The sequence below is a fragment of the Cololabis saira genome, chromosome 10 (assembly GCF_033807715.1).
Source record: "Cololabis saira isolate AMF1-May2022 chromosome 10, fColSai1.1, whole genome shotgun sequence".
In the NCBI taxonomy this organism is placed as follows: Eukaryota; Metazoa; Chordata; class Actinopteri; order Beloniformes; family Belonidae; genus Cololabis; species Cololabis saira.
The window spans coordinates 42,959,522-42,985,491 of NC_084596.1; the positions used below are offsets into that span (position 1 = coordinate 42,959,522).

At 40.8% G+C, this 25,970-nt stretch overlaps 1 protein-coding gene across 9 annotated transcripts in view; it reads left to right on the forward strand.

The window, feature by feature from the left end:
• tnk2b (tyrosine kinase, non-receptor, 2b) overlaps positions 1 to 25,970 on the forward strand; it is a 126,679-nt gene that overhangs the window by 49,604 nt on the left and 51,105 nt on the right. The window contains exon 1 of one of the 9 annotated variants that reach the window (XM_061732972.1): positions 19,406 to 20,247. The exons of the other annotated variants lie outside the window; for them this stretch is intronic. Coding sequence (XP_061588956.1) covers positions 20,185 to 20,247 — 63 coding nt within the window. The 5' untranslated portion in view covers positions 19,406 to 20,184. Of the gene's footprint in view, positions 1 to 19,405; positions 20,248 to 25,970 lie in introns of those variants that run through there. 9 annotated transcript variants of the gene reach the window in all.

Here is a 25,970-nt window from a genome sequence, read left to right on the forward strand (position 1 = left end):
AACAGGGCAGTCAGTGGGTTTGGTTCTAATCTGATTTTAAGCACCAGAGAGAGAGTATGAAAGACTTCCATCCAGTATTTGTTTAGACATGGGCAGGACCAGTACATGTGGATGAGAGAGGCTTCTGCTACCTTACATCTTACACAGTATGGACTAATATCTGGGTACATGGAGGATAACTTTGCTTTGGAAATATGAGCCCTGTGTACCACTTTAAACTGAATTAAGCAGTGACGTGCGCACAGGGAGGTTGTATTAACCAGTTTGAGTATGGACTCCCAGGTATCCTCTGATAAGGGAAGCCCTAAGTCCTGCTCCCATGCTGCTTTGAGTTTATCTGTAGGGGCACTCCTAAGATCCAGCAACATGCCATAGAAAGACGAAATGAGCCCCTTTTTGAATGGGTCTGTGGCAAGAACTTTGTCAACTGTGGTCAAGCCTATCGATGCACCAGGGCTGGGTGTCTGGGAAAGAACAAAATGTCTAGCCTGAAGATACCTAAAGAAATGTGATTTTGGAAGGCTGAATTTACTACTTAACTGCTCAAAAGATGCCACGGTGCCGTCTATGAACATATCTCTAAAACGATTCATACCCCTCCTGTGCCATTCCTGGAAGGTGGGGTCCTCAAGGGATGGTTTGAAAGAGTGATTTGATGCAATGGGGCTAAGAAGAGAGAAGCTGTGAAAACCAAAAAACTTCCTAAATTGGGCCCAAATTCTAAGAGAATGTTTAACCACTGGGTTTTTGATTGATTTAAGTGAAGGAAGTGGAAGTGAGGAGCCGAGTAGGGCAGGAATTGACAGGTCATCAGTTGGATGTAACTCCATCGCCACCCAGTCAGGGCGGTCAGCGCCGTCGCAGTAGAAGGACCAGAATGCAAGGCAGCGCAGGTTAGCAGCCCAATAATAATAACGAAAGTTTGGGAGGGCCAGACCACCTGCAGACTTAATTTTTTGAAGATGAGTTTTGTTCAAACGTGGCCGTTTACCCCGCCATAGGTATGAAGATATAACTGAGTCAAGGGACTGAAAAAAAGAACCAGGAATAAAGAGTGGTAAGGTCTGGAAAAGGTACAAAAATTTAGGTAAAATGGTCATTTTAACTGAATTGATGCGACCCACAAGAGACATTGACAGGGGTGACCATTGTGTAAGGGTTTGTTTGGTCTCATTTAACAATGAGATAAGATTCTCTTGGAGCAGGTCTTTGTGTTTCCTTGTCACAGATATGCCTAAATAGGAGAATTTGTCATTTACGATTTTAAAGGGAAAATTGGAAAGGTCTAAAGCATGCGATTCGAGATTGGTAGGGAAAAGCTCACTTTTGCTGAGATTCAGTTTATAGCCTGAGAGTTTCCCAAACTGACTGAGAAGTGACAGCGCAGGGGGTAATGAGGCCAGAGGGTGAGAGATGAAAAGCAAGAGGTCATCGGCATAAAGCGAGACCTTATGTTCCCTGCCACCTCTCCAGATACCGGACACATCCTCACAAGATCGGAGCGCTGTGGCAAGCGGTTCGATAGCCATGTCAAAAAGCATGGGACTAAGGGGGCACCCCTGACGGGTTCCACGATGCAGATTAAATGGTTTTGACCGTTGAGAGTTAGTACGAATTGAGGCTGTTGGGTGTAAATAGAGAAGTTTAATCCACAGAGCAAAGTTCGGACCAAAACCAAACCTGTCCAGCACAGCAAAGAGATAATCCCATTGGACGCGATCAAATGCTTTCTCCGCATCCAGAGAGACAACGCATTCAGGGATAGCCTCAGAGGCAGAGTAGATAATATTGAACAGTCGCCTTGTGTTGAAGTAAGACTGCCTACCTTTAATGAAGCCAGTTTGGTCTTCAGATATAATTGTGGGGAGGGCATTCTCCAGCCTATGGGCTAGGACTTTAGCTAGGATTTTAGCATCTGTGTTTAAGAGGGAGATGGGCCTGTAGGAAGCGCATTCAGCAGGATCCTTCCCTTTTTTAGCTATGAGGGTGATGCAGGCCTCCGAAAAAGAAGGAGGGAGGGAACCGTGGCTGAAGGATTCTGAAAGAACTGTAGATAGCAATGGGGAAAGCAGAGTAGAAAATTTCTTTAGAAATTCCGCCGGGAAGCCATCAGGGCCAGGACATTTACCCGACTGCAGTGAAGAAATGGCTCGAGTAATTTCCATTAGGGATATCGGTTCTTCTAATGTCTTCCTTAGATCTGGTGAAAGACTGGGAATACTAAGACTATTTAAAAAGTCTGCAATCTCATCTCGATCAGTCTGAGATTCCGAGGTGTATAGCTGGGTATAAAAGTCCCTGAATGCTTCATTTATGAGTAAGTGGTCTGTAGTTACATGGCCATTTGGTAATCGAATCTTAGAAATATTTTGTTTAGCCTTAGAGCCTTTAAGTTGGTTGGCTAATAATTTGTCAGATTTGTCTCCATAAACATAAAACCTGGTTTTACTTTTCAGAAGTGACTGTTCAATTGGGTGAGTGGTAAGCAGGTCAAATTTAGTTTTAAGTTCTAGCCGCTTTTTGTAAAGATCTGGGGATTTAGTCCGAGAATATTCTTCATCGACCTCTTTGATTTGGCGGGCAAGGTCTGATCGCTCCCTATAAGATTTTTGCCTCACCCTAGCAGTGTAGGATATAATCTGTCCCCGGAGATAAGCCTTGAGGGAATCCCAGACAGTTAGACTAGACATTCCTGGAGTCATATTCGTGGATAGGAAAAAGGCTATTTCCGTTTCCATTGATTTAACAAAATTTGTGTCCGACAGCAGAGTTGAATTGAATCGCCACTGTCTGTCTCTCTGAGGTAGGTCAGGAAGGGACATGGTTAGAACCACAGGAGCGTGGTCGGAAATGACAATGCTCTGATAAGCACAGGAATGAACCAGGGGAATCAGTTGATTATCAATAAAAAAATAATCAATCCTCGAGTATGTGTGGTGCACTTGTGAGAAAAAGGAGTATTCTCTGTCACATGGATGTAAAGAACGCCACACATCACAAACACCGTAGTCAGAAAGGAATGCCTGAATAAGACGGGCTGACTTACTTGCTGTGCCGGGGTTGGTAGAGGATCGGTCTAGGACTGGGTCGAGCCAGCAATTAAAATCACCACCCAGTATGAGAGAATATGTATTAAGGTCAGGGAGCAGTGAAAACAGTCGTTCAAAAAAGACTGCATCATCTGAATTAGGGGCATAAACGTTCACAAGTACGACCAATGTATTGAATAATTTCCCAGAAACGATCACGTAGCGACCAAACTTGTCAGAAATCACATTGTGCTGCTCAAATGAAACATCCTGACTGATCAGAACTGAAACTCCTCGGGCCTTAGCTTGAAAGGAGGAGTGAAATCTCTGCCCTGACCACCTCGGGAACAGGCGGCTATTATCAGAACTGCGAATATGAGTTTCTTGTAGAAAGGCTATTTCTGTTTTAAGGTGTTTTAGATGTGAGAAGATCCTCTTCCTCTTAACAGGGTGATTCAGACCCTTAACATTCCAGCTCACCAACTTCAAGTATCTACTCATAATATCTAAGAAGAAAAATTAGGTGTGCACAATGACCTAGGCAAAAAAAAAGAAAACGGAAAGGAGGTTGAATGTGACACACATTAAGTAATGAGTTGAAAAGAGTTAATGCAAAGTTTCTGGCAGTGACATATCCCCCCGACCCACCCACCCCAACTAAGACAGCTGCTATAGAAAAATAAAAAAAAAGCAGCAAGCTCTTCAAAACAAACAAAGTGCAATAACGCATCTTCCTATCCTACACACTAATAGCTTTTGCTCCCGTATCATGGGTGTATACATATTAGCACCTTAAAACGTGTAGATATAAATAAAAAAAAGAAATACCCTCTCAAATCTTGATCTGTAAGTCCCGATATGAGCCCAGAAATATTTGTACAAAAATATAAAATATAAAACATCCGACTTAAGCAGCGTAAAAGTAAGGTTAACAGCTTACAATTATTACAAAACTTATAGGTAAATCGGAAAAGCTTTTTTTTTTTTTTTTTTTTTTTTTTTCTTCTCTCCCTCTTCACCACTTATTTTTCCCCTTCCCTCAAATAGCCAAAAATAACTGCAAATTAATAATATTTGCAAAGGGGCAGTCCAACTAACAACAGAGAAAATACTGGTTGTCGCGGGGTTACTCACCCTCCCCTCAGGAATAATGTGACTCACGTAAAAAAAAAAGAGAGAGAAAAAAAAAGTCAGTCCGTGAGCGTCAGTGAGCCGCACCGGGCTGCAGGCGGAGCCGTGACAGCCTCCAACAGTCCCGTTACGGCGGGTTTGAAGCTTTGCTGCGACTCGTGATGAATTTGCGCGCCTCATCCACGGAGCCGATCCACTTCCTGGCCCCCCCGGACAGCGTGAGCCGGAGCCGGGCGGGGAAGAGCAGAGCCGGCCTCAGACCCAGCTGGTAGAGCTCCGACATGACTCCGCTGTATTCCGCCCGTTGGCTGGCAACTTCGGGGCTGTAATCCTCCAGGACCCGGATGGGCTGGCCGCGATATTCCACCTTTCCTCTACGGCGCGCCTCCCTGATGAGGAGATCTTTCGTCTGGTACCGGTGAAGGCGGAGGATGACCGGACGCGGTCTCTGTCCCGGGGCCGGCTTGGCGGCGAGCGAGCGGTGCGCTCTGTCTATCTCTGGCGGTGACGGCAGCGTATCGTTCCCGAACACCTCACACAGCAGCTTGGAGAAGAAAGCCGCCGGAGAACCGCTCTCGGTCGACTCCGGTAAGCCCAGGATACGGATGTTCTGCCTTCTGCTTCGGCTTTCCAAATCCACCACCTTAGCCTTCAGCCGAGCATTATCATCCCGTAGAGTCGAGCAGATGCCTTCAAGGTCCGTAACTCGCTGGCTGAGGTCTTCTGTGGCGAGTTCAAGGGACGAAACCCGTTGGCCATGGTCCTCGACCGCGAGCCGCGTTTGGTCGAGTTTGGAGTCGAGCTGACTGAAAGTATTTTTGAACTCGGCGGCCAGGGCAGCGCGGTGTTCCTCCAGCAACGTGGTAATGGCCGCCAGGGTTAAGACAGCGCCAGCGTCGTCCTTCTTGCCCGACTTGCCGCTCTTCGAAGCCATCTCGGAGGTAAGTGGGCTCGTTCGAGACAAAAAAAAAGAAAAACAGCAACAGGGAATCCTTTTTAAAGGAAAAAGTTTGAAAGTTTGAGGGCTTGGTGGTTTAAAAAGTTTGGCACTCACGGGAGCACTCACGAAACACGTCTACTCCATCTGCTCACCAACCGGAAGCCCCGGAACATTTATTTTTGATGAAAATTAGACAATATTGATCACTTTTTTTTCTGTAGCTGAAGATCAGAGTTCAGTCACTGCTCCTTTATGTTGAAGAGAGAGGTGGTTCTAGACGCCTGCTGGACGTGACATGTCCCGCCAGGATGAGGACTCTGGACTCTGGACTATCCATTCAAATGTCAAGAATCGATTTGATTCTTAAGATTCAGAATCGATTATCAAGATTTTATCTGATTCAATTCGATTCCGATATTGATTTGGGTTAGTGTTATTAAAACGTTTTTTTTTTTTTTTAGCTGTTGCATTAATTAAATGACATACATACTTACAAAATTATTAATACTAGTATTATATTGAGATTCAACAGCAAGTATTGCAGCTAATGATGCTGTAAGGACCAATCAGCTCCCAGAATGCTGATAGAACTGAAACAGAAACATCGTGGGGCAGAATTACCAAACAGATCCAGGGAGGAAACAGAGGACGAACGAAATCGGTTTTATTTTTTCCCACATTCCATTTAAATTTTTTCCATTTTCAGTATGTTACGGTTTTTAATTTTTGTGAATTTGGTTTTTAGCATTTCATGCAAATGTAACCCCAAAACAGTGTATAAAGTAATGAAATATAGACAATTTATGCAATTATAACTGAAAACTTTAATGTTTTCATACTTTTAAACATATTTAAAGGCAAAAGCATGGCAGTAGTTATTCTTGTGTCCAACAAAACATTCCTTTTTTGGGCATAAACAAAAAAATACCAAAAGTTGTAATGTAATGATGAAAAAAATAGATCTTTAGACATACAAATCGATTTTTTAGGAATTATTATGAGAAATGATATAGAATCGGAAAATCGATATTTTTTCAACACAAGCCTGCTTATTGCTGGAACTCAGTTTGCTCAGGTTTGTCACTGTTCTGCTATAAGGTCCTCTGTGATTGGCTGAAGTTGTTCCAGGATGGTGGCCAGTTATTTAGATGCATTTAGGTACCGGTACACTTGCTTTCTTCGCCTCTTGCATTCACACAGGTGTGTGGGGGGGGGGGGGGGGGGGGGGGCGCTCATGCAATGATGGCACTGGAAGAAGACCCACTGTCATATTACATTATTAATCAATTATCAGGGCGGCCCCTGACTGAATTGGGGCCCTAAGCAAAATGTTATTTGGGGGGCCCCCCCACCCTCAAACCTCTCCCCATTACAAATGTATCATTGCTACAAAATCAATATTGTATAACATGCTATTTAACTTGACAACCCATCAATAATAACAAATGTACGGTAGATAAAGTAGTTTGACTGTATGAGTCAAATGAAATAAAAATTAAAAAAATCTACCTGAAATAATAAATAAATATTAAATAAACTTAAAACTGAAATAAACAAGTCACAAATAGCGATCAATTACTCATCAAAAGAAAGTTACCTCCACCACCTCAATCCCCCCAAAAAAACTGAAAGCAGGTCTGAAATCAGAACTAAACATGCACACGTGCCTTTTGCAGATGCACATTTATCTCATTAAAATAGTCAAACTTCTTAACAATATAAATTGATATAAAACTATAGCCAATTTATTATATATTGGCTAAAGTTAGTAGCTTATATACGACCAACTGGTCATTTTACCAGTCAATAAATGTTCATCAGGGTGGCTAGAAAAACACAATCCTCCAGTCCAGACAGAGATGGAGACAGATTCCTATTTGAGTGGCAGCTCAGGTGTTTGTGCTACAAAGTTTTATTTCAACAACATCCCCACCTTCAAGTGAAGCACGAGTTTCCTCGTGTTTTGCCTTTTTTCCTCTCGTGCTCCTGATTTGTGATGTCTTTTGGATGAAAAGTTTAAATCTCTGCAAGAGCCTGCCTGCACCCTTCTGATTGGTCAGATTTCAGGTGCTGCCAATCCTTGCACGGCCAGATTATTCACACCATTCAGGTCTCTTTTTTCCCCTCCTCCTCACAGTAGCGCATATGCGCAACCATTACGCATACAGTATCGGTTGCCGAGCAAATGCGTCCCCTCGCGCAAAACGTGGCCTTCCGTTGGAAGATGAGACCCTACGCACAGCGCGTGTTCTGCATTTAGGGAGGGGCGGCCCTGCTGCCAGGGATGAGCCGCTACAGAAGAAAGAAGGATAGATGAAAATGAAGATGCGTGCATCAGCTCAGATGTGATGAATGTAGTCTGTGTGTGGAGGATGTGTGGAGCTCTTCAGCTGTCCAGAGCTGAGCTGGACTGTGATGCTGCAGCTGCTCCGCTGGCCGGAGGCTCAATCCCATCTGTCTGCAGCTGCAGCTTTGTGATGGATGCAGCGGTTTACTGGTTTCACCTCCCAACCACAGCAACGCTGCAGGAACCCGGCTCAGAAACTCAGGGAGAGGCGTTTAAGCTTGAGTTATGGTTCTGCGTCAAAACGACGCCGTGCCTACGGCGTGTGGTTTTCGTCCACGCAGACCACACGCGTCACTGACGGTGGGTCTTCTTCCAGTGCCATCATTGCATGACGTCACTGACGCCGTCACTGATGCCGCCACTGACCTGCACCTCCCGAAAATTGTAACTACGCGTCGAGGCGGCGCAGACCACACGCAGACAGAGAGGGCTGTGATTGGTTCACTTGGAAGCTACGCATTTCCGGTTTCCGGTTTGAAGCAGTCGTGAACTTTCAGCGCTCTTTTCTTCGTGTATGTGTGATTTTTTTTTTTTTTTTTTTGCACAATAGTTGTCCTTATCTCTTTGATTCACTGTGACCGGAAAAAGTCGGATAAACCATTCAGGAAAAGATTGCGAATTAGCGGTCACGGGGGGTACTGCATCACGGCGAAATGGAGTGACGGAGAAGTCTGAAGGTTCACGACGGCGTCACGGTGATGGCGTGTGCTCAGCGTTGGTTTGACGCAGAACCATAATTCAGGCTTTATACAGAGCCGGCCCAAGGCATAAGCAAACTAAGCGGCTGCTTAGGGCCCCGTGACCACTAGAGGGCCCCCAAGAGTAAAACTCCAGAGATCAAGGAACACTTCCTGGGGTTTGTTGTAGCTCCTGAATCTACCGGTCAAGACTTGTCTGCACTAATTCTTCAGAGGCTTGAAGAATTGAACATCCCTTTTGAAGACTCTAGGGGACAATCAGTGCGTTTTATTCCTCTTTAATTCGGAATTAAAATTAAATCCGATTTGACAATTCCGAATGAAAATGACCATTCCAAATTAAACTTAATTCCGAAGTAAGTGGCTGGTTTATTCTGATTTTAAATCCGAATAGAATAATTCCGCGATCATGTATTCACTCATTCCTCTTTAGATTAATTCCGGTCTTTCTTTCTGCTCGTTCCCTCGCCCGTCTGTCTCCATGACGCTTATATTCCACTGGGCTGGTTTTAAAAACAAAGTTTCAAGATGCAGCACGCAGTAAACGCTGGTCAAGAGCAGAGACCATTTATTTAATAAATAGCTTGGAGGACCTGGAAATAATTAAAAGAACTGATGGAAACAGGAAACATAAAAATTGTGAGCTTTTCAAAGTTGTAGCGGCTAAGTTTGTTTTTCTTCCAGTAGTTTAACTTCCGGTCCCCCCCCTATCCAATCAGAACCTTCCCAACCCCCAGACCTGGAGAGGAATTGGAGAAAGCCGATCAAATGTGGTTTCCATGGAAACCTAAATTCAGAATTACTATTTCCATGTAAACTCAAAGGAAAATAGTTATAGTAATTCTGAATGATTTAATTCTGAATAATTAATTCCGAATTAAAAAACATAATGTAACTGTGGCCATTCATATGACAAGGGTGCAAACATGAAAGGTGCAAATACAGGACCGTCTCAGAAAATTAGAATATGATCAGCAATATTAAAATAATAAAAGGCTTGCAATATTTCAGTTGATTTGTAATGAATCCAGAATGTATGACATTCTTGTTTTTGTAATTGCATTACAGAAAATCACAATATTCGAATTTTCTGAGACAGTCCTGTAAAGGTGTGGCTAGGCTTTTACGGTAAATAAAAATCCATGTCCTTTTTATGATCCTTGTGGAGCCCATAGCTTAAATCTAGTGGTTTCAGACGCTGCTAAACTAAAGTGTCCATGGATGCCACTTGCTTCTTTGGAAATGTGGCAAAAATGTACAACGTCTTCTCAGCTTCCCCTTAAAGATGGACCATCTTGAAAAAGCATGTAAAAATCAAGCTCCCATGGTCTAAATCACTGTGGATTATAATCTAACGACAACCAAAAGTTCTAGTTTTACAAGTGTATTTGTAATGACAGGGAAGAACATAAAATAGGTTTATAGAGGGTGTGTGAATGATCAATAATCAGTATTATTGGCAGGAATAAAGGGCCCCAAAATCACATTTTGCTGCCCCTGCGCTTGTAGATGGAAGAACCGACACACAAAGGATGCCGAATCAAAGAGGAAAAATGAGAATGGAGATTACACCAGATAAGAGGATTAAAATTCAGTTGAGCCATTTCTCTTGTTTGAAAGTGCCAAAGACTAATTGTTTAACAACATTTCCGACCATCTGTCCTGTTTTAAACGTGAAGCTAATGAAATATACCGATGTTTTACGTGCTGTGCTGGGTTTTTGATTCACTATGAACTGTCTCCGGGTCAGTTGTGATGGTTGAGCGTCATTTCTCCCCATCACGCTCCCCTCCTGACCAGCTTTAGCGGATCAGGGATATGTACGGAGGGGGGGCGACTTTGGGAAGCTGTTTTGGTGGTCGAGGCATTAAGCATATTAGGTCAGGCATCAAAACAACCTTTGTTGACAAAAGGGCCGTCCAGATGTTCCCATCTTGGCCTAGAAACCGGCCCGCCTGCATAACGGCGCTCTTCATTCCCACAGTGGGCTCTCCACCCGGCCCGGGAGTGATGAGGTGCCGTGGACAATGAGGGAATTAAGGAAAATGGAAAAGCCAGGCTTTGGCAGATGGTTGATATCTGGGAGATCAGCAGTGCATGCATGGACGTCCCTGTGCGTGCATGTGGAGTTAATTTGCTATGGTTGTGCGGGGGATTGGTTTTGCTCGGTCTGCTGCTTCTTCACACTGGCAGGATGTTGGCACCGGCCGCCGAGCCATAGGTGGATGTTTTATTACCCAGAAATCAAAACAGTAGCGGTTTATTTTAGAAAAGTACACTGGTGGTCAGTAAACTGATTTACTCCCCAACACTGGACGTGTGTGTGTGTGTGTGTGTGTGTGTACGTTTTTTATTAGGGGCCATGCAGGAGAAAAAATATTTGAGGAGAAGATTTTTTTTTATTGTATACTTGGAGAAAAAAGTCAATGTTGAGAAAAAAGTCGAAATGTCGGGATTAATGTTGAAATACAATTTCAAGAATAAAGTTGAAATTTCGCCTTTTTTCTCAACATTTCAACTTTATTCTCGAAATTTTGACTTTTTTCTTAAAATTGTACTTCAACATTAATCTCAACATTTCGACTTTTTTCTCGACATTTCAACTTTTTTCTCAAAGTGCATAATGAAAAAAAAATCGTCCTCCTCTAAAATATTATTTTTATTTGTCTCCTGCTGGCCCTAATACTCTTCCGTACAGTACTGAGATACAGATGTGAAACAGCTGTGTTCTTTGGAGTCATGTTAGCAGGTGAACCTCTGATTGGATGTCAGCTTATGATTCATAATATCCAACACAATCAGATGTTTAAAGTTGATTTTGGAGTGTTGATATCATGTGTAATTGCATCTTTAGAGCCGGTGAGTGGTTGCTCTGTGGTGCAGGAGAGGCAGGTGAAGGCCAGATGTTTGCAGCTGGACGGGCCTGCAGTGGCTGCAGCACCATGAAAGCTCCAATGTAGACGAGATGCAGACTTCTGTTCACACAATTATTATTATTATTCTTTATTTCATTCATTAAAAGAAAAACAAAACAGCTCAATATAATCACAACAAATCTCTTTCCTTGAATGAAAGGGAACAGAAAGAAGACTAAGCTTATTTTATCTGTCCCTTTTTCCTAAGAAATCAAATTTTAATTAATGTAATAATAAAACAAAACAAATGACAAATTATGCAATTTAAAAAAAACACTTTCCAATAAACGTAATTTAAAAAAAACAACAACAAAAAAACCTAACCAAAACTACAACAAAGTTATAAAATAACACAAAATAGCTGTCGTCAAACACAGATACTCCTATTCTTTTTTGATTCAAAGAAAAAAAATATGACTGGTGCTAAAAAGAGAGAGAGAAAAAAAAAGAAAACCCACCTAAATTAACAATTATCATGATATTTCTACTTCAAACTGGCTTTTATTATTCTTTTAAATGCATTGTTTGATTTGCATTATTTGGCTCACAGATGGGACTTCACAGCGGGTTTCACCCACTGAGTGTCAGAAAGACCGAGTGTCAGAAAGACCGAGTGTCAGAAAGACCGAGTGTCAGAAAGACCGAGTGTCAGAAAGACTGAGTGTCAGCGTAAACTTTCAGTTTGAGCAACTGGAAAACATCTAAAATGGGAAAGAGCTGTTGTGCGATCGACTGTACTCATAGATTTAGTAAGAAATCAGAGTTATCGTTTTACAGACTGCCGAAAAAATATGCTTAAGAGAGACAAATGGATCACTGCAATTCACAGAAATAACTGGATTTCAGGCACCGAAACGTGGATTTGTGGTTCCCATTTTGTATCCGGTAATGTAGGATTTTTGGGTAGCTAACGTTAAACGGTCAAATCATAAAGTTCGGTGTCCTCATCACTTTAATTTCTACAACAAATCCTGCCTTGAAGTCGGACCAAGCATCAAGACTTTTGTAAGCCTTCAAGCTTTGCTTCGTGTATTTCCCCGGCGTAGAAATTAAGTACATATAAATATCAGGAAACTGGATTTGTGGACAAATATTAATGTCCATGGACCACTGGTTCTTGGTAACTGTACCAAATATTAATGTCCATGGACCACTGGTTCTTGGTAACTGTACCAAATATTAATGTCCATGGACCACTGGTTCTTGGGGTAACTGTACCAAATATGAATGTCCATGGACCACTGGTTCTTGGGGTAACTGTACGGGTCACTGTCAAGTCCAACTGCCTTTAATTTAAGCCGATAATCAGCTGTTATCCCGTCTTCTCCACTAGTTGCAGCTGTTTTTGCCACTCAGTGAGAGTAAGGGGGCTGGTCCAGTGGGGATGTGACGTCAATGCAGACCCTCTGTTGCTTCTCTTGTGTGGCCAGTAGGGGCAGTTGCTGATTTTGCAAAATATGAATTAAAAGATTTTTCTGCAAGTTTGTTAATCTGTTGTTCTGCTTCCATGGTCTAAATCCCTGTGGATTACAATCTAACTACAACAAAATGTTCTTACATCTAGTTTTATAAGTGTATTCGTAATGACAGGGAAGAACATGAAATAGGTTTATAGTGGGTGTGGGAATGATCAATAATCAGTATTATTGGCAGTAATTATTGGCAGTAATAGAGGGCCCCATGCCCTGACTGTAAACCTAATCAAAGCTTGTTCATCAGTCCCGGTGAGATCTGCTGCCACCTAGTGGCGGGATGTTGGAGGTACGGCTATTGGCTGTGTCCACATCGCTCTAATCTCCTGACAGGCAATGTGGCACATTCCTTCCACTGATTTAAAACTACCAATCATCAAAACATTGAACTGTGATATTTGATCCGCGACTAAGTTTACTAACCCCTGCAGAGTCCACCTGACATGCAGACACACATACAGCTTGTTTTTTCACCTAACATTCTCTCTGCTCTCATCTTTCCTCCTGTTTCTTCAAGCTTTTTCCCCTAAGCTGTTTGAATTAATTTCAAATGTTAGCATTATCTGGCTTCGTATCTGCAGATATACTTAGTCAATCGTACTTAGACCCGCCCACACACAGAGACACACGGCTGAGAATGAAGCTTATCCGCTCAACGTGCTCTTTTTTGAGTTCAGTGCAGTTGCTTTGAATTAATTTGTGCTGTAGGTGGAAAACCACGTCAGATTTTTGAGGAATTTGTGCTTTTTCATTTTACATACCTTCTAAAGCAAACATTACCGAGCCATTTGTCTTATCAGTAGGACTAAGTTTCTTCTCCTTCAAGCGTAGACACCGATTTAAAGAGTTTCAAGCACTGAATTATAGCATTTAAATTGGACCTCAGGAGCTGTGCCAGAGCTTCTTCACATATGGACAACATGCATTTAATGTTTAATACAAAAACACCGTAAAATACGTTTCTATCAAATAAAAAAATGCTACAAAAGCAAAAACTGCAGAATTCAAACTGGCTCATAGAAATAAAAACCTCAGTGTTTCATTCATTCATTCCTGTATTTCATTCATTAAAATAAAAACAAAACAGTTCAATATAATTACAACAAATCTCTTTCCTTGAATGAAAGGGAACAGAAAGAAGACTAAGCTTATTTTATCTGTCCCTTTTTCCTAAGAAATCAAATTTCAATTAATGTAATGGAAAAAACAAATGACAAATTACGCAATAAAAAAAACAGTTTCCAATAAACGTTATTTAAAAAAAAAAAAATAAATAAAAATAAACTACAACTAAGTTATAAAATAACACAAAATAGCTGTCGTCAAACACAGATACTCGTATTCTTTTTTTGATTCAAAGAAAACAAATATGACAATGGTGCTAAAAAGAGAGAGAGAGGAAAAAAAGGAAACTTGCCTAACTTAGCAATTATCTTGATATTTATTCATCAAACTGGCTTTTATTATTCTTTTAAATGTAACCTTTGACTTGCATTCTTTGGCTTCTGTATCCAGATTGTTCCATAAACTGATACCTTTTACAGAAACAAAAACGTCCCATTCATTTCCATTCCATTTATCATTCCATTAATCATTCTTCTCTGTGTGTCAGGACTTAGTGGGGACAAAATGGGGACATGATGTCCACTTTTCCCCAGTCCAGGGCCATCAGGCCCTCGGGGACCAAGTGGTTCTCAGGGTTTGCTGAGAGTTATTATATTAGGGCTGCAGAGGTACTTTATGTGTATAACCTGCCAAAATGATTTGTTTTGTTTTTCTGGTTCTATCCATATAGAAAAGCTGAGGTGACTTTAACAGCCAGCATGCAGGTGGTGGACAAGTCCAGATCACATTGCAATCGACTTATGCTTAAGTATCCAGAGGTCAACATTAGTAAATGCTGTTTGCATGCGAGAGGATTTACCAGCATTTAAAAGCTTCATCTTAATGATCGTTACCTGTTCTCCTGACTTGTGTTGGGTATACTTAGGCCACGTTTCCACAGAGCCGGGAAAAACAGATATTTCCCCCTCTACGTTTTGAAAAATATCCTCGTTTACACGAACCCGCATGAGTTAAGGTGCTATGAGCAGCCAGACCTATAGGGGGCAGTGTAACGAGAAGATAAAGTCATGCTAGCCAATCAGAATCCTGGAAAAAAACGTCAACAAATGACACGTGTGAAGCCTGAATAATATGGTTCCGTGTTGGTGTAACACGGAACCATAAATCAGCCTTGACTGCCGACTTTATTCTCGAAATTTTCAACTTTATTCACAAAATTTTATTTTATTCTTGAAATTGTATTTAAACATTAATCTCGACATTTCAACTTTTTTCTCGAAATGCACAATAAAAAAAAATCTTCCCCTCTCAAATATTTTTTTTCCTGCATGGCCATAATACTTTTCCGTATGAACAACCTCAGCACCTTTTTTCAATTTTAATACACTCTGGACATGTTGGTATTACAATGATCAAAAATCTTGTTTAAAAATAAATGTCGAGAAAACAGTCGAAATGTCGAGATTCATGTTGAAGTACAATTTTAAGAAAAAAGTCAAAATTTCGTGAATAAAGTTGAAATGTTGAGAAAAAAGGCAATTTCGACTTTATTCACAGAATTTCGACTTTATTCTTGAAATTGTATTTCAACATTAATCTTGACATTTCGACTTTTTTCTCCGAAGTTCACAATTAAAAAAAATCTTCCCCTCTCAAATATTTTTCTCCTGCATGGCCCTAATACTCTTCCGTAGTATTGTGACATCACCGACCCGATCAGAATGATCTATACTCCCCATACCGACCTCCCTCCCATCTCACATCATGCTGTAACTCTAAAGGGAAGAGAAAAGCTGTGACACATTTAAAAACCAAACCCCCCCCCCCAGAGATGAGAGGAGTCGACTTACAGTTTTTCTCTATTGCCAAAACACAAAACCCAGTACTCTAAACCAAATGACCAGTTGCCTAAACACATTTAGTAAAACTACCCCCCTTTTGCCACAACCACAAACACAATTCACCTGTAGACACTTTTCACAAAACCCATCCCCTTTTTCTCAAAACTCTAAACACATTTTGCCGTGCTAAAACACATTTTGCATATAACTCTGCTCCAATATCCATTGTGAAGCTCATGTGATGCAAAATGCTACCCACAATCAGCAAAACTTGAACACAATGAACATACCTGGTGTCAATCAGTAAACACAACTACTCATAATTGAAAACACCTATTGCAAATGATGTGACCACACCTATATAAGTCAGTGCAGTTTGCTGAAGCCTCAAAAACAAAAATAGATGATCAAGACAGGAGAAGAGGAGTTCGTGTCAGATGTGTTTGGCATTTGAGAAGGAAATACCATTTAGTGAAGAGTTAACACTGTTTTGAGGGTAGAGTGTGCTTTTGCAAGAGAAGTGTAGGATTTTGCATTTTGTGTGTGAGTTTTGTAATTTGTGTTTAGAGTTTTGAGAAAGTGAGGTAGTCTATCAGGAAATGTGTTTAAACAATTGTGAAAAACTGTAACATCAATCAGCAATTCATTAGTGTATGTCTGCCACCCTACTCTCCGTTCCTAAACCCAATAGAGGAGTTCTTCTCATCATGGCGGTGGAAGGTCTATGACCGCCAATCTTACACCAGAGAGAACCTTCTCAGGGCTATGGACCTGGCCTGTGATGATGTGGCTGTGGAGGCGTTCTAAGGCTGGGTGCGGCATGCCAGGGCATTCTTCCCACGTTGTTTGGCTATGGACAATATTGCCTGTGACGTTGATGAGGTCCTGTGGCCCGACCCAGCCCAACGTGATGCCGCCCCATGATTTCAGTGTCAACATACAACATACTGTGTCAATTTTCAAACGTACTGTAATAAAAGAAATCGCACCCTGAACATTGTGTTCTCAATTGTTACTTTACTGTATCTATTGTGTGTAATGGATCCTCTATGGAGTTTACAGTACTAATTTTTGCATTGAGTTGTGATATTACTGCATTTTCTGCATTATGTAACTATTCCCATGAAATGCACAAATCTATAGTTAATGCCCAAAACATATTTGAGAATAAGTAAGGGTTGCTCAAATGCATCCTGGCAGTTGTGAAACTGTAAAAAGAACAGTCTCACACTGTGAACATTGTGTTTTAAATTTTTTTGGTAATGTGGTTAATGATGCTCAGTAGTGTTTACATTTCTGCAAGCCTTGAGCGGTATTTTGGTGTCAGAGTTTGCTTTTGAGCATATGAGCAACTGTTTTGGTGTGATGGGTTGGTTTTTGAGCATATGAGCAACTGTTTTGGTGTGATGGGTTGGTTTTTGAGCATATGAGCAGCTGTTTTGGTGTGATGGGTTGGTTTTGAAAAGAAACTGTGAGGTTTAGTGTACGTAGCTTTAGAAAAGTGTTTTGTGTTTAGAGTTTTGTGAAAAGTGAGGGCAGTATCGTGAAATGTGTTTAAGCAATAGTGAAAAACTGTAAGTCGAGTTTCTCACAACTCTGAAAACAATTTCTGTTAGGAGCTGTAAAGAGATGGTTGGAAAGCAATCTTCTGTACTGTACCTCTGTACAGCTAGAGAAAATATGCAAATACAAGTAATTAAATAGTATTTAGGCTTCCATCAGTTCAGTAGACAAATGATCTGCCCTTGCTGTGCACATGAAGTCTTCCAAAGAGAGCACCTCAGCAATCTGACACTGATGGGAAAGTGTTTTTTTTTGCTCAGGACTGTAGTGCAAAAAAGCACTGCTTGCCAACATCAAACACCAACCCAGTGGTGAAGCATGGTGGGGGAAGCATCATGGTTGGGGTTTGCTTCATTGCCTCAACGCCAAGAAAGGTGTCAATGTATTCCCAGGTTTACCAAAATATCCTACAGGATGGCGCTGTAGCGGAGCTACAGGGGGGGGCAAGGGGGCGGTCGCCACGGGGCCCACAAGCTCATAGGGCCCAATGATAGGGCCCTGTTTTGTGTGATACGTTCATCTATAATCGTAAATTGTAGGTAGGGCTGGGCGATATGGACCAAAAGTCATATCTCGATATTTTCTAGCTGAATGGCGATACTCGATATATATCTCGATATTTTTTCTGTGACATAATTGGGGTTTCCCCCAAAGCATTATAGCATAGCATCTCTGTTAGCTTCATTTTTTTCTGAGGCAAACCCTTAAAAAAACAGTCAGTTTTAATACAAAGCCTCGTGCCAAATGTCACACAGGTTCCTTTATTAACAGAGGTCTGCACAATATCAAAATGTATAAAACAAATGAAATAAAAATAAACTGCCTGCATATATAGAATAAAAATGCTTCTTGAATAAAATAAAACAAATATCCCTTTCCTGCATAACAATTAAATTAAAATACACTGTGCAATTAATACAATGTAGACAGTAACAGGCAGACTTTTCCACTGAGGTTGACAGTTGTGCAAATAACAAAACATTTGTGCAAATCTCAAATAAAACATTCAAGTCAATTTGTTACAAAATAAGCTATATCAAAATCATTTAAAATTTTTTTTTTTTTTTTTTTTTTTTTTTTTTTTAAATAGATATAAACGATATTGTCTCGTACCATATCGTGTTTGAAAATATATCGATATATATTAAAATCTCGATATATTGCCCAGCCCTAATTGTAGGCTATAATAACGATAAAATGTGCATTGTGCGGCCAGTGTAGGCTAATTCTTACTTTACAACTGTCCTGAACGCATCAATAATAAAAAATAAAATAACAAATTACAACTTACGCAATAAAAAAAAATACTTTCCAAAAAAAAAATATGACAATGGTGCTAAAAAGAGAGAAAAAAAAAAAGAAAACTCACCTAACTTAACGATTATCATAATATTTCTTCATCAAACTGGCTTTTATTATTCTTTTAAATGTAATGTTTTATTTGCATTCTTTGGCTTCTGTGTCCAGATTATTCCATAAACTGATACCTTTTACAGAAACACAACGTTCCTGAATTTAGTTTTTTTTAAAGATCTCTGTTCCTTTTAAGTTATACTTATTTTTCTCTTTTTTCAAATTGTTTCTGTATATTGATTGGCAACATTTTCTTATGAGCTTTCCACATAATTTGCAGAATTCTGTGGTTCACAACGTGACATATAAGACACGATTTCTTTTTTTTTTTTTTACTTCATATACATTTTTTAGCTGGTTTTGTATCCTCTTTGATCACAGATTCGTCCAAATAATGATCGTCCAAATAATGAGAGTTTGAATGATGATGTGGAAAATGAAGCGCAATCTTTGGCTGTTTGACTTTCTTCGGCATCCTAATAATTATTTAACAATGCTTCTGTGAGCTCGGTAAAAAAATGCAAAAGAGAGGTTTCTTGTGTTAAAACAGCCCATAAAACCACAGTACTCGTATGACAAGGGAATATATCAAGTTGAATGAATTGATCCTGAACATCCAGCACAGAAACTAAGGCCACCAGTTAATTCATTAATTTATTAAGAGACAAACGTGCCTCCCGCTGCTTGCAGGACAGACGTTAATTTGACTGTACTGTACAGTACGTTTGCGCTGGTGTGTGTGTGTGTTGGGGAGGTTGCATCACAGGAAACAAGCTCCTCCATCCTGCAGTTTGAATGTGACCCTTTGGCCCCGGATCAAATGCTGCTCCCGGCCGAATACCATGAAGCCTCTGTCCTCGGCTCCGCGCACGGCCGTGCGCGGCCCAGACCATCGCACTGCTCCCAGGAGACGGGGGCGGAAGGGAGGAAGGGAGGACGGACACAAAAATGGGCTGAAGAAAAGAGCTCCCAGAGGAAGATGGGAAAGTGAGGAATAACAGAGGAAGACAGCAAAACATGAAGGATTAACTCAGCGGAAATGGAGGAATGACCAGTCAAAACAAAGCGGGGCCCGGGGAGTCCGCCACCGCCTTGTGACAAACAGCAACTATGCTGTGAAACCACCGAGACTCTGCATTCTGTTGCATCCTGAAATTGAAACCAGAGCCGGCGGCGGCCGCCGCTCTCGTGCTCTCGTGCTCGCGCTGCGTCCCCGTTGCAGCCGAGAGAAAGTGGCTCCTATTTTTAGTCCCATGCTCGATGGAGGGATGGAAAGGCAAACAGACGGTCGCTGCACGCGCAACGCCGAGAGTCGGCGCGAGAGAGAGACAGAGAGAGAGAGAGAGGGTGGCAGGGAAAGGGAGGAAGGCGGAGTGACTTATTTGTGAAGTTCTGCAAGTTTAGATCACTGCCTCACTGCTGTCTGAGGAAGACGCCGGACCAGACTGAGGGCAAAGTTTCACTTGCCACCTAAAAAAGAAGCTCCATCTTGACTCTTTTAGCACTACTTTGACACATTGGCAAGACAGTTTTCCTGTGCACGCTTTGGTTGTTATGCGTCTTTGACTTCTTGATGGAGCTGGAGCTGTGAAAAAGGGGCTTACGGGAAGGATTGCCCCACGATGGAATGTTGCAGATTTACGTACGGGGTTGCAGGAAGCTTTTCTTCCCCCTCTTGGGTTCAAAGCCACAGACACGGATGCACATTAGACATGGTGTGCTCTTCTTATTCTCTCCCCCAGAGACTTTAAACATCAAACGGGACACCGGCCCATTTCAATCCTCCCTCGTTTGCACCTACACTCTATCCAGAAGAAAAGGAATTCAGCCATGCGACGCTTTGACAAGCTGAAAAAGACATTCCCTTTCCTGGCACACTTCCACTTATATCGAGTAAGTTTCTCTCTCCGTTGGATCCCTGACTCACCCCTGGGCGGCCAAGGCGTTTGAATTTGTCTGCGATTCTGGTGTGGGTAGTTGTCACTACAGTGGGGATCATGTGGTTTAATCAGAATGGGTGAATCATGGGGATGGTATGGTGGAGGTCAGAGCCGTCTGTGCAGCATGTGTGTGTGAGAGTGTGTGTTGGTTCTCCAGCTGGAGCGAGGCTTCCCCTCTGGGAGGGTTGTTGTTCTTGCAGCAGGATGTTGGAGCAGAACAGATCTGATGCAGGACATAGTTTAGGCCAGGAGTGTGTGTGTGTGTGTGTGTGTGTGTGTGTGTGTTGGTCTCCACCACTGTGAGGAATGAGTTCAGGTCAGAAGCATTTCTCCGCGGGGACATCATATAAATTCCCCAGTCCCTCCCTCTCTCTCGTCTCTGTGACACACTGACTTCACTATAACACTATTTTCTTGCGAAACTTTGAAAAATTGCATATTTCACATGTCGCGATACGCACATGGTTTAAAAAACACTTTGACTGATAAGAGAAAAACAAACTATTTTGGCCCGGCACTATTCTCCTGCAGCAAGTCACGACTTCTGGTAGGAGGACCGCATTCCTGCCGTTAAAGTCACATCTCTGCAGCCCCGTCCTGGCCATTAGATCTTTTTAAAGCTAAATCCATATAAGCTTGGCCGCCTCGTTTAAGGAAGATGGTCATGTCATTTTATTTCTCATTTTATACGGATACTGCAGGGGGTCCTCCAACTTAAAAAGAAATAAAGGCAATTTTAACCAAAATAATTTTGTGAGAGTTAAAAAAAAAAAATATATATATATATATATATATATATATATATATATATATATATATATATATATATATATATATATATATATATATATATGATTGAAAAAACTCCATTAACAGGTGATAATAATCTACTTTTGACAATAACTATTTAGTCTACAACTCTACATAAATGATTCCCATGACGTGAGTCATGTGACTAATGTCAACTTTAGCGCGGAAAAACGAGCTAGCTAGCTGTTTAAGAGAAGAAAATTTGTTGCGAAATTGACTTGGCTATTTCCTATTTAACGCTAGTTAGACCTGAAGGATAAATTAGTGACAATAACGAAGCCTAAAGCTGGAGATTGTAGCGTTCCAGCTCGGCCTAACGTTACTCCTTCCACGTCTGACGAGGACAAAGTTTCATCAACCGTAAACACATGTAGCTAATAACCCAGTCAGGAATTGGTTAATAAGGGGATATAAGCAGAATAAAACACACCCAAAAGTTATTATAAATAAGCCAGGCTTAAAACTTAAAACACATAAAAAATAAGGATTCCAAACGGGGGTCCCTGCTCTGTTTTTCTCTCATCCAAGGATCCCTGGGCTAAAAAAGGTTGAAGACCCCTGATTTAAATGGATAATACTCTGATATTTTCCTGATTAAGACTCAAAAACAGCCTCCTATGGAAATAGTGGCCGTCATCAGAGTTAGGCTATGTTTAAAGTCAGCAACAACTGTATAAAGACAACTTTTCCAGTTGTTGTCGTGTTATTCAAGGAAATAGTAGAGAGAAATGCAGAATCTGCTACTGAGAAATGCCCCCCCCTTCACCGGAACACATGGTGCTGAAATGAAGACGTGCAATCGCTTAGATGCAGCAGCGTTTTAGTAGCTTTAGTTTCAGCCGCGCTGGAAGGACATGAAGGACGTGCCGCTCAGCTAACTGTTTTATGGTATAATATATGGGCTTAAATCTGAAACCAGAAATGAAAGAAATATTTTTGAAATCTTTTCTTTTCCAAACCGAGACGACTTTAATTTGAGCAAACAGAACTTTATTCTATCTAGCAAAAAATAGGCATTTATTTTTGCTTTCACAAACCTCTGCTGGTTAGGGCTGGGGATCCATTCAAATGTCAACAATCGATTCGATTCCGATTCTTAAGATTCTGAATCGATTATCAAGATTGGATTCAATTTGATTCCGATATAGGTTTGGGTTAGTGTTATTAAAACAGTTTTTTCAGCTGTTGCATGAATTATGTGACTGTAGTTCTGCAACATATTAATACTAGTATTATATTGAGATTCAACAGCAAGTATTGGCAGCTAATGATGCTGTAAGGACCAAGAGGCTCCCAGAATGCTGATAGAACTGCTTTCAGAAACATCGTGGGTCAGAATTACCAAACAGGGAGGAAACAGACGGATGAAATCGGTTTTATTTTTTTACCACATTCCGTCTATTTTGGTTTTTTATTTTTGTTTTTTAGCATTTTATGCAAATGCAACCCCAAGACAGTATATAAAGTAATGAAATATAGACAATTTATGCAATTATAACTGAAAACTTTAATGTTTTCATACCTTTTTAAACATATTTAAAGGCAAAAACATGGCACCAGTCATTCTTGTGTCCAACAAAACATTCCTTTTTTGGGCATAAACAAAAAAATACCAAAAGTTGTAATGTAATGATGAAAAAAAAATTGATCTTTAGACATACAAATCGATTTTTAGGAATTAATATGAGAATAAATTTAGAATCAGAAAATTGATATTTTCCAACACAGGCCTACTGCTGATGCTGGCAGGCCGAACCCATCACTGGTACGTAACCATAGAAACCGCTTCCACCAAGTTCGGTGCTCAATTTGGAGGATGTGGATGATGGATTCTTTCTGCTGTTTTGGGGGGTGTTTTACTTTATGACGTCGCAGCTCGGCCGGCGGCCCACACATCTCCAGACATGTTTCAGGACATTTTACAGATACAGTAGGCACTATTTTTATCTTTGGCAGTATTTTTAAATTATTCTTTACCATTATCGCTGGTCATTTACAAGAAATGCATTCTGGGACACTGGACCACGCACACCCAGATTAGTTCCACAGCGTTTCTGGGAAAAGGAGAATATTTGTTTTCTTTCTTTAGCGTAGTATAAACTTTTGTTTTTACAGAAAAAGCATTCTTTACGGAAGAGAAAAAATATTTGAGAGGGGAAGATTTTTTTTTTATTGTGCACTTCGAGAAAAAAGTCGAAATGTCGAGATTAATTTTGAAATACAATTTCAAGAATAAAGTTGAAATTTCGCCTTTTTTCTCAACATTTCAACTTTATTCATGAAATTTTGACTTTTTTCTCAACATTTCGACTTTTCTCAAAGTGCATAATGAAAAAAAAAATCTTTCTCCTCTAAAATATTATTTTAATTTTTATCCTGTCTGGCCCTAATACTCTTCTGTAATTCTTTGACGGGTGGGGGGGGGGGTCGAAATATAAAACAAAATACATTTTTCCGTGCTGAGGAAGCTCGGTTGCTCAGACAGGATTTAATGTTAACACATAAAAGCAGAATATGGCATCTGATCTAAAAGAAAGGAGATTAAAACCCTAATCAAAACATTGTCTCCTGCAATAAGCCTCATTAATATTTAATAGCATTCTTGTTTTGAAATGTAGACACTGAGGGCCTGATTTACTAAAGGTTTGCGTGTGTAAAAACGTGTGCAAACTTGACATCACCCGCAAACCAAAGTGCAGGCTGATCTGCAGCGTGCAAAGAGGACTGCGCCTCTCAAATGAGCAAAATAGCACACGCTGTTCATTTAGTACTTTTGCCCTGATGAATAATCAATATGGGGCGTACCCGCCAGAAATCGCTAAATACTGGGAGGGGAAAATGCACATAGGTTCATTTACCACCCGCAATGAGATTTACCAAGCCTGAAAGTTATTGCGGGGATTGTGATTGCGTCTGTATTTAATACGTTCGAAAGGAAGGTGCTAATCTGCCCAGCATTACGCACCGATGGCTGCTGTTATTGTGGCAAGGAGGCGACATCGCCAAAATCACAGAATACGCAGAGAGAGAGAGTCTTTCGGACTCGTGTAAATTTGTTTGGAATGAATGAAAACCAGATAGTTGAAACATATCGACTATATAGCGATTCCATCTTGGAGCTGTTGAATGAGTTAAGGGCTGATTTGAGGACTGGGGTGGGGGGATGGCTCAACTTGTGGTGAGGATTCTCCACATGCAAAAGGAGAAATATATTATTTGAATGTTAAATCGAGTATTATTCAGCAAAAGGTTGCCACAGGAGGCACATTCATTCTTTTATTTGTGATAATAAATAAATCACGTGTTTTCATGGAGAAAAAAGTGTTTCTTATTGTGCGCCTACCTTGTTCTGCAGTTGGCTCTAGCGTGTCATAGCCCGGTATCCCAGTTATCTGCTCCTCGCAGAAGGTGAGCTGCACCTGCTGCTCAATGCTGGTTAGAGGCATCTCTCCCGCAGGCCCTCCACCTGTCTTGTTTGCCGAAGTTTTATTAAAGGACACTTTTTCTTTAGTTCTTCGCCTTATATCTTGCCACCTTCTTTTAACCTCATCTGCCGTTCTTTTTGTCTTACCAACTGCATTTATTCTATCGCAGATTTTCTCGCATATTGCGTTTCTTTTGGTAATGTTTAAATTTCTTTGCTGTAGTTCATGAATGTGTTTATTTGCCTCTTCCACTAATATCTCTAACTCCAACTCGTCAAATTTCATTTTGCGCTTGCGACTATCTGCTTTCCATCCAGACTCTCCATGGCGCAAACCGTAAGACACGCAACAGCTCATTTAAATACTGCGGTTTGCACCTGTTATCAAATGCGCAAGCATTCTTAGTTGATCACCCGCAAAACACACAACAGCACGTGCAAACTTTTTCAGTGCACACGTAATTTAGTACTCTTTATTTAGGATCTTAGTAAATCAGGCCCTAAGTGTTTCACCTGCCGGTACACATGTGATCCATCATTCCTAACCACCACATGTGGAAGTTTACACTGCAAAAACTCAAAATCTTAACAAGAATATTTGTCTTATTTTTAGTTAAAATGTCTCATTTTTAGTCAAAAAATCTCATTACACTTAAAACAAGACTCATCACTGGAAAAAACAACAATTTTCACCTGTTTCAAGTAGATTTTCACTTAAAATAAGTAGAAAAATCTGCCAGTGGAACAATATTTTTTTGCTTGTAATGAGAAGATAAATCTTGTCCCACTGGCAGATTTTTCTACTTATTTCAAGTGAAAATGTACTTGAAACAGGTGAAAATTGTCAAATAACAAGTTATTTTTCTAGTGATGACTCTTGTTTTGGTTTAATGAGATTTTTTGACTAAAAATGAGACATTTTAACTAGAAATAAGACATATTCCTGGTAAGACTTTGAGTTTTTGCAGTGTAGAGCAGCTTATTTCTATAAAACACCTTTAAAACCAAACTAAAAACTCTGCATTGTACTCCATACTGTAGTCGTCCACCTGTTTACTAGTTTGAAAGTTGACAGAAGTGCTTCAGTTTCTTTATTTTGACTCCACGTTGTGTCAGGTATGACACTGTCATGGAAAGAAGCTCAGGAGGAAGCAGATTTGCGTCTTTGGCAACGTCCAGAGAAATGACACTTGGCTGTTGACTGCCAGGAAAGGTCAGACATGGAGCTGCGCTGTGGAGGTGTACGTTTCTGGAGAGGAGGGGGCGCCGCGCACCGGCCTGCACAAACGCTCTCTGTTGGAGATCGTCCATGAAAAATGATGTGTTTTTGTAAATGTGGCTCATGGGGAAAACATTTACTTCTATAGGTTTAGGATCGAGAGCCGTTGGCACGGCTTTGTCAGTAGTGGATCATCTTTCTCAGGGGTAACGGTCAGGCATGA